Genomic DNA, 10,044 nt, shown 5'->3' on the forward strand with positions numbered 1-10,044 from the left:
TATGAAGCTATACAAAATTTGTGAGAGTACCTCAGGGTACACTTACAAATTTCGTGTGTACGAGGGGCGAGATTCCCGGATTCAACCCCCAGAATGTCCCCCCACTCTGGGTGTTACCGGGAAACTCGTGTGGGACCTTATGTACCCACTGCTGGATAAGGGTTACCACTTGTACGTGGACAACTTTTATACCAGCATTCCCTTGTTCAGGTCCCTTGCCGCCAGATCCACGTTCGCTTGTGGGACCGTGTGGAAAAATCAACGCGGCCTCCCTGCCCACCCCCTCCAGGTACCTATCCCCAGGGGTGAGACCCGTGCCCTTACCAGTGGAAGCCTGTTGCTGGTCAGGTATAAGGACAAGAGGGATGTCCTTATGCTGTCCACAATCCACAGTAACAGCACCACCCCGTCTCTGTGCGAGGTACCGCGGCAACGGTCCTCAAGCCCGATTGTATCGTCGACTACAATCGGTATATGGGAGGAGTTGATCTCTCTGATCAAGTCCTCAAGCCATATAACGCCATGCGCAAAACCCGGGCATGGTACAAAAAAGTTGCGGTCTACTTGGTACAGGTTGCCATGTACAACTCTTTTGTACTATCCCAAAGCGCTGGCAGCACAGGGACATTCCTCCAATTCTATGAGGCAGTCCTCAAGGCCCTGATCTTTTCGGACCGGGAAAGAGCAGGCCGGAGTACCTCGGGAACTGGAGGCGCCCGGATCGTCCCTTGCCAACACTTTCCAGGTGTGGTCCCCCATACTGGAAAGAAGGGACGAACCCAAAAAAGATGCAGAGTGTGTCACAAGAGGGGGATACGGAAGGACACCACCACTCAATGTGACACTTGCCCCGATCATCCGGGCCTCTGCGTTATCGATTGCTTCAGGGAGTATCACACTTCCATGGAGTACTAAATTTTTATAATCTCCAACAGTCCACTAGAGAACATAAAAAAACTATGTCTCTCAGACTTTGGAGACACAGAAACAATTTTTTTTCCCCAAAAAAATATTAGTTTTAGTGCAGGCATCCTCAAACTGCGGCCCTCCAGATGTTGTAAAACTATAACTCCCAGCATACCCAGACAACCTACAGCCATCAGCAGGGCATGGTGGGAATTGTAGTTTTACAACATCTGGAGGGCCGCAGTTTTAGGATGCCTGCTTAGTGTCTCCAAAGTCTGAGAGCCATACATATTGGGCATCGTCGCGTGCGTAAAAGTCGTCGGTATAAAAATAACATTTGACCAAACCCCTCGAATTAACAGCGTTAAAAATATAAAATAAAAACGGTGCCAAAACACCAATTTTTGGGCAAAATTTCCATTTGAATCCTTTTTTTCCAGTAATAAAGCAAGGGTTAACAGCCAAAAAAACTCAATATTTATGGCCCTGATTCTGTAGTTTGCAGAAACACCCCATATGTGGTCGTAAATTGCTATATAGCCGCACGGCAGGGCATAGAACGAAGGGAACTCCATATGGTTTATGGAAGGCAGATTTTGATGGACAGTTTTTTTTTGACACCATGTCCCATTAGAAGCCCCCCCTGATGTAGCCTAGACTAGAAACTCCAAAAAAGTGACCCCATCTAAGAAACTACACCCCTCAAGGTATTCAAAAGTTACTTTACAAACTTTGTTAACCCTTTAGGTGTTCCACAAAACTAAATAGCGAATGTAGAAAAATTTTTGAATTTTATTTTTTTGTTACCTTGCCTCAAAAAAGTGTAATATAGAGCAACCAAAAATCATATTTACCCCTAAAATAGTCCCAAAACAACAACCACCTTATCCCGTAGTTTCCTAGATGGGGTCACTTTTATGGAGTTTCTACTCTAGGGGTGCATCAGGGGGCTTGAAAGGGTACATGGTGTAAATAAACCAGTCCAGCAAAATCTGCCTTCCAAAAACCGTATTGCGTTCCCCTCCTTCTATGTCCTGCCGTTTAGCCAAATAGTAGTTTACGACCACATTTGGGGTGTTTCTGGGAACTACAGAATCAGGGCAACCCATTTTGAGTTTTGTTTGGCAGTTAACCCTTGTTTTACTCCTGGAAAAAATTGATTATATTGGAAAATTTTCCAAAAAATAGAAATTTCAAAATTGTTAACCCTTTAGGTGTTCCACAAGAGTTAATGGCAGATGGAGAAACAATTTTGAAATTTCTATTTTTTGGAAAATTTTCCAATATAATCAATTTTTTCCAGGAGTAAAACAAGGGTTAACAGCCAAACAAAACTCAAAATGGGTTGCCCTGATTCTGTAGTTTGCAAAAACACCCCATATGTGGTCGTAAACTACTGTTTGGCCGAACGGTAGCACATAGAATGAGGGGAACACCATATGGGTTTTGGAAGGCAGATTTGGCAGGACTGGTTTTGTTTATACCATGTCCCATTTGAAGCCCCCTGTTGCACCCCTAGAATAGAAATTTTTAAAAAAGTGACTCCATCTAAGAAAGTACACCCCTCAAGGCATTCAAAACTGGGTTTACAAACTTTGTTAACCCTTTAGGTGTTCCACAAGAGTTAATGGCAGATGGAGAAACAAAGTTTGTAAACCCAGTTTTGAATACCTTGAGGGGTGTACTTTCTTAGATGGAGTCACTTTTTTGAAATTTCTATTCTAGGGGTGCAACAGGTGGCTTCAAATGGGACATGGTATAAACAAAACCAGTCCTGCCAAATCTGCCTTCCAAAACCCATATGGTGTTCCCCTCATTCTATGTGCTACCGTTCGGCCAAACAGTAGTTTATGACCACATAAGGGGTGTTTTTGCAAACTACAGAATCAGGGCAACCCATTTTGAGTGTTGTTTGGCAGTTAACCCTTGTTTTACTCCTGGAAAAAATTGATTATATTGGAAAATTTTCAAAAAAATAGAAATTTCAAAATTGTTTCTCCATCTGCCATTAACTCTTGTGGAAGACCTAAAGGGTTAATAAAGTTTGAAAAAACAGTTTTGAATACCTTGAGGGGTGTAGTTTCTAGAATGGGGTCATTTTTGGGAGGTTTCTATTATCTAAGCCTCACAATATGACTTCAAACCTGAACTGGTCCATAAAAAGTGGGATTTTGAAGATTTCTGAAAAATTTCAAAATTTGCTTCTAAACTTCTAAGCCTTGTAACATCCCCAAAAATTAAAATATCATTCCCAAAATGCTACAAACATGAAGTAGACATATGGGGAATGTAAAGTCATCACAATTTTTGGGGGTATTACTATGTATTACAGAAGTAGAGAAACTGAAACTTTGAAATTTGATAATTTTTCAAAATTTTTGGTAAAAATTGTATTTTTTTTATGCAAAAAAATTAACTTTTTTGACCCAATTTTAGCAGTGTCATGAAGTACAATATGTGACGAAAAAACAATCTCAGAACGGCCTGGGTAAGTCAAAGCGTTTTAAAGTTATGAGCACTTAAAGTGACACTGGTCAGATTTTCAAAAAATGGCCAAGTCCTTAAGGTGAAATAAGGCTGTGTCCTTAAGGGGTTAATGTGACCTATAAACTCAATTGAAAAACAAACTGAAATCTTTTAGGTAGAGGGAAGAAAAAATATAAAAATAAAATAATATGGTTGCATAAGTGTGCACACCCTTAAACTAATACTTTGTTGAAGCACCCTTTGACTTTATTACAGCACTCAGTCTTTTTGGGTATGAGTCTATCAGCATGGCACATTTTGACTTGGCAAGATTTGCCCACTCTTCTTTGCAAAAACACTCCAAATCTGTCAGATTGCGAGGTCATCTCCTGGGCACAGCCCTCTTCAGATCACCCCACATATTTTCAATCAGATTCAGGTCTGGGCTCTGGCTGGGCCATTCCAAAACTTTAATCTTCTTCTGGTGAAGCCATTCCTTTGTTGATTTGAATGTATGCTTTGGGTCGTTGTCATGCTGAAAGATGAAGTTCCTCTTCATGTTCAGCTTTTTAGCAGAAGCCTGAAGGTTTTGTGCCAACATTGACTGGTATTTTCTACAGTTCATAATTCCCCCTAGCTTAACTAAGGCCCCAGTTCCAGCTGAAGAAAAACAGCCCCTTGGCATGATGCTGCCACCACCATGCTTCACTGTGGGGATGGTGTTCTTTTGGTTATGTGCAGTGTTGTTTTTGCGCCAAACATATCTTTTGGAATTATGGCCAAAAAGTTCAACCTTGGTTTCATCAGACCATAACACCTTTTCCCTTTTGGGAGACTTAAAATATGTTTTTTTAAAATGTAGCCTGGCTTGGATTTTTTTCTTCGTAAGAAAAGGCTTTCGTCTTGCCCCTCTACCCCATAGCCCAGACATATGAAGAATATGGGAGATTGTTGTCACATGTACCACACAGCCAGTACTTGCCAGATATTACTGCAGCTCCTTTAATGTTGCTGTAGGCCTCTTCGTAGCCTCCCAGACAAGTTTTCTTCTCGTCTTTTCATCAATTTTGGGGGGACGTCCAGTTCTTGGTAATGTCACTGTTGTGCCATATCTTCTCCACTTGATGATGACTGTCTCCACTGTGTTCCATGGTATATCTAATGCCTTGGAAATTCTTTTGTACCCTTCTCCTGACTGATACCTTTTAACAATGAGATCCCTCTGATGCTTTGGAAGCTCTCTGTGGACCACGGCATTTGCTGTGGGATGCGACTAAGAAAATTTCAGGAAAGACCAACTAGAGCAGCTGAACTTTATTTGGGGTTAATTAGAAGCACTTTAAATGATGGCCGGTGTATGCTGACTCCTATTTAACAGGATTGTGAATGTGATTGCTTAATTCTGAACACAGCTACATCCCCAGTTATAAGAGGGTGTGCACACTTATGCAACCACATTATTTTTTTATTTATTTTTTCTTCCCCCCACCTAAAAGATTTCAGTTTGTTTTTCAACTGAGTTGTACAGTTTATAGGTCACATTAAAGGTGGAAAAAGTTCTGAAATTATTTATCTTTGTCTCATCTTTTACAGCACAGAAACATGACATTTTAACAGGGGTGTGTAGACTTTTATATCCACTGTATTTCAGTAATGCAGCTTAAAATTTGAATTTTGTGAAAAGGTTCAATATTCTAGGCTGAAAGTGTCACACTTTAGTCAGCTAATTAATCCATACCCCCTGAGCAAAGGGTACCTTAAAATTGTGACTTTGGGGTTTCATAAGCTGTAAGCCATAATCATCCAAATTATAACAAATAAGGCCTGAAATATCTCGCTTTGCATGTAATGAGTCTATCTCATATGTTAGTTTCACCTTTTAAGTTGGATTACTGAAATAAATGAACTTTGCACAATATTCTAATTTTTCGAGTTTCACCTGTATGTAATTGCCTCCTCTGTACTATTAGCATAATATTTAATGGCCCCCCTCTGTATTATTATAATATATAATGGTCCCCTCTGTATTATTATAATATATAATGGTCCCCTCTGTATTAGTATAATATATAATGGCCCCCTCTGTATTATTATAATATATAATGGCCCCTCTGTATTATTATAATATATAATGGTCCCCTCTGTATTAGTATAATATATAATGGCCCCCTCTGTATTAGTATAATATATAATGGCCCCCTCTATATTAGTATAAAATATAATGCCCCCCTCTGTATTAGTATAAAATATAATGGCCCCCTCTGTATTAGTATAATATATAATGGCCTTCTCTGTATTGTTATAACATATAATAGCCCTTCTGTATTATTAATATAATATATAGTGGCCTTCTCTGTATTAGTATAATATAGAATGGCCCCCTCTATATTATTATAATATATAATTGCCCCCTCTGTATTATTCTAATATATAATAGCCACTCTGTATTATTAATATAATATATAAAGGCCCCTCTGTATTATTAATATAATATATAATGGTCTTCTCTATATTATTATAATATATAATTGCCCCCTCTGTTTTATTAGAATATATAACGGCCCCCTCTGTATTAGTATAATATATAATGGCCCCCTCTGTATTAGTATAATATATAATGGCCCCTCTGTATTAGTATAATATATAATGGCCCCTCTATATTAGTATAATATATAATTGTCCCCTCTGTATTATTAATATAATATATAATGGTCTTCTCTGTATTAGTATAATATATAATGGCCCCCTCTATATTATTATAATATATAATTGCCCCCTCTGTTTTATTAGAATATATAATCGCCCCTTCTGTATTATTATAATATATAATGGCCCCCTCTGTATTAGTGTAATATATAATGGCCCCCTCTGCATTAGTATAATATATAATGGCCCCCTCTGTATTAGTATAGTATATAATTGCCCCCTCTGTATAAGTATAATATATAATGGCCCCCTCTGTATTAGTATAATATATAATGGCCCCCTCTGTATTAGTATAGTATATAATTGCCCCCTCTGTATTAGTATAATATATAATGGCCCCCTCTGTATTAGTATAATATATAATGGCCCCCTCTGTATTATTATAATATATAATGGCCCCCTCTGTATTAGTATAATATATAATGGCCCCTCTGTATTAGTATAATATATAATGGCCCCTCTATATTAGTATAATATATAATTGTCCCCTCTGTATTATAATAATAGATTATGCCCTCTCTGTATTATTAGCATACTATTTAATGTCCCCCATCTGATCCCTTAGAGCTTCACAATGGTGTCTCTGATCCCCATGGGTCGCCAACCACTATGGTTGGTTGGCATAGTGGCTCCACAACCACTGGCCATGACGAGATGGTCCATCTAGTATTGCTCAGGTAGAGCAGAGATCTTTTGAAATAAGTAGAGCTCTCTCTAGAGGACCATTAGTATCTTTGTTTTGCACGGAAGTTCACTGATTTCAATCCACTGCCGAAGGAGTTCCTTAGGTAAAACCAAATGACTGTGGCTCTAACAGAGGCACAACCCCAGAGAGAATGGTGGCTGGTGAGAGTACTGCATATGTTCTTGCATTAAAAATATTTTATTTCTCTCTCTCCTATCTGATTCTAGTACCAACACAAAGCTCTACCCTCAATGGCCTGGTCTGCCCATCCTGTGTATCTGCTAACTCTACCTGGTGTTACACTGATGATACCATACAGTGCACAGGGAATGAGAATATGTGTCTTTTTCTGCAGTCAACACAAGAATCAGGTACAGAAATATTTGTTTTTTACTTCACTTTAAAGAAAACCATTGACAAAGATTGAAATGTCCTCAAGATATCAGCTCTGAACTAATGAGCCCTATTCTTCCCCCACATGCCCATTAGGGGGCACCTAAAAGAATAGGCTGTCAGTGTGTTAGGAAATAACAATAACTAGAAAGGACCGATATACAGATGTGTCCAATCTTACCTTTGCTTGTATTTGGTTAAGGACTTCAATTTCACATGAAACAAATTGAATACAATAGTGTGATATTCTAATAAAACCCTTGACAGGCTGCAGTTCACGCCACAACCACTGGGTAGCGGCACATATAAAATAAAGATCTTACGACAGAATATTGTGAAGTAAAGTTATATTTTTTTAGTTTTTTCTCCCGAGATGGTCACCTTACACCACACATATCAGGAAATGTGAATTCAAAAGGAAACTTAAAGGGGTTATCCGAGTTATTTTTTTGTTCTTTCTATGTTCCTAACTAAGCAAATGTAACAGATTTCCAATTAACTCACTTTATCTCCAGTGGCTGGTTTCTCAGATTTCACTGAGGGTCACATGACCTGTGATGTCAGCCTCTCTCCCTGCTCTGATAAAGGTCGTTTACAAGCCTGTAAACGAAACGTCACTGTGCTGACCACGCCCCCCCTTTACTGCCGTCTGCTCTCTCTCCTAAGATTCTTAACCCCTTCAGCTGCACATACTGGCTAGCTGCAGCAGTGACAATTCTGGGCACAGGATCTGACAGACTAGAGAGAGCATTGCACAAGAAGGTAGGGGGAAGATCCTGTGTGTATTAGCAGTGTAATTATACAGCTGGGACTTGTAGTTATACACTTACAAGTTGCTATTGATTCTCCCAGCACTCAGGGCAGCTCTTGTATCCACTCCCTTAGCAGTGTCATTATACAGCTTGGACTTGAAGTCCTACACATACGACATGCTGCAGAGTCTCCCAGCAGGCAGACATGTCACTCAGGGCAGCTCTGGTATTCACTCCCTTAGCAGTGTCATTATACAGCTGGGACTTGTAGTCCTACACATACGACATGCTCCAGAGTCTCCCAGCAGGCAGACATGTCACTCAGGGCAGCAACTTGTATCCACTCCCTTAGGAGAGCAGGGGGAGGGGCAGAGATTGTTTTTATTGCATGTAAACAAAGGGCCAGAAAAGAACCAGGGAAATGAGGAAATATATATATTTTTTTTACATAAAACTTGCTTAGCCTAGTTATATATTGATGCCCATAAGATTTTCAGTGCTATATTATTATTTTTTTCATAACTCGGACAACCACTTTAAAGAAGGACAAATGTCATTTTTTGGCATTGCGGGCTTACAGCACAAGGGCCAATTGATAACATATATATAGTACATTAAATCATTTATTAGCCTGCCAGGTCTTTAATTTAGGTTCAAAATCAAACCTTCAAGACTTATGAAAACTGTTTTATAGAAAATCTTCCTGGAGCTGTACTAGGATTAGTATCTGTAGTCAAGAAGACCCGTGTTTAGATTTAAAAAGTCTTCATATTTCAGGTCAAATATTGTGTTCAATGAAAGTCCTTCTGTGGATTTTTGCAGGATCAATGTCAACTTCAACAGCCTTTCGAGGGTGTGCAACGAAGTCCCTCTGTGATCTTGGCAGTCAGTCCCAAAATAAGACAGGATTATCCACTGAAGTCAAGTTTAACTGCACGAGAGCCAGCATCACCATTGGCAGCACCACCAGTAGCACCATCGGCAGCATAAGTGTCCATAAAGTCGTCCTGACTCAAGTCATTGTGTTTTTTCTACTGCTCAAATTGATCTTCTAAAAGTTGCTAAGGATCCTTGGATGAATGTGGCCAAACGAAATTACAAATATGTATTTTTATATTGTTCTTTTCATTGTTAATTTTTAAATAAACCTTGGCTGGAAAATATCAAAGTGCAGAATATCACAATTGTCTCCAGCATATATTGCCTTTCTTTTCTTTGCAAAGGAACAAAAGTAGTAGGACAAAACGTACTTCAGAAAGGAAAAGCAAACAATAGGGCAGATATATGAATGTGTTTTTTTCTACAATATGCACCAGTTTTGTTGGTACATATGATGTGCATCTCATATACCAACATGTTTGCTCCTTGCTCAATTCATCAAGTCATACATGAAGAAATTAGACTTTTTGTCCTGTTTTTGGACAAATTTTGTCTCTATTTTCAAGTGGCAGATATTTGGCACAAAATATACCAGCTGCAGCCTTTGGTTGGGGTACTATTTTCTCTTATGGAGAGCACTGAGTATTCATCAAGAATATTGTAAGCCAGTCCTCTGGGTTTCAGGGGAAATTATATAAAAATTTGCACAACTTACATTTGCTAACATCAGATAGGATTAGGAAAGTTAATCCGAATATCTTTCCCAGATACCCAGAGGAGCGTTGCCTGACTTACAATACTCCTTACATGTACTATGAATACTAGATGCTCTCCGAAATGAGGAGTACCACCCCAGACAATGCATATATATTGCCCAGAAATCCAAAGTATATCTCTTTCTTTCTTTTTCTTTCTTTCTCTCCCTCCTAGGAGACCAGAGAGTGTTATATACCAACTTTCAAGGCAATTGGAGCATATTTTATATGGATCAAACTTTAAAAATAAATGTGGCTAATTGGATCCAGAACGAATTTCAACAAATTTGCTCATCACTAATCAACTTTACAGTGGCATATACATATATTAGAAGTATACACTGAGAAATAAACATGCCTAATGAAGGCATTAAAAGGATAAAGAAAACAGAGCAAATAAAAAAAGGAACCAAGACAACTTTTATGTCTCCTAAGGTAGTAGTCTATCAAGCAATGCAAATATTACAAGATATCATTAGGGTGCTCAAACCTAGTGATGAGC

The 10,044-nt window shown here is 38.8% G+C and overlaps 1 protein-coding gene across 1 annotated transcript in view; it reads left to right on the plus strand.

The window, feature by feature from the left end:
* Nucleotides 1-8,963, plus strand: part of LOC121002255 (phospholipase A2 inhibitor 25 kDa subunit-like) — a 62,279-nt gene extending 53,316 nt beyond the window's left edge. The window contains exons 4-5 of the mRNA XM_040433942.1: nt 6,991-7,134; nt 8,731-8,963. Of these exons, the coding sequence (XP_040289876.1) occupies nt 6,991-7,134; nt 8,731-8,963 (377 nt within the window). The remainder of the gene's footprint in view (nt 1-6,990; nt 7,135-8,730) is intronic.
* Nucleotides 8,964-10,044: the final 1,081 nt, after the last annotated feature.

Source organism: Bufo bufo, chromosome 1 (genome assembly GCF_905171765.1).
Source record: "Bufo bufo chromosome 1, aBufBuf1.1, whole genome shotgun sequence".
NCBI lineage: Eukaryota > Metazoa > Chordata > Amphibia > Anura > Bufonidae > Bufo > Bufo bufo.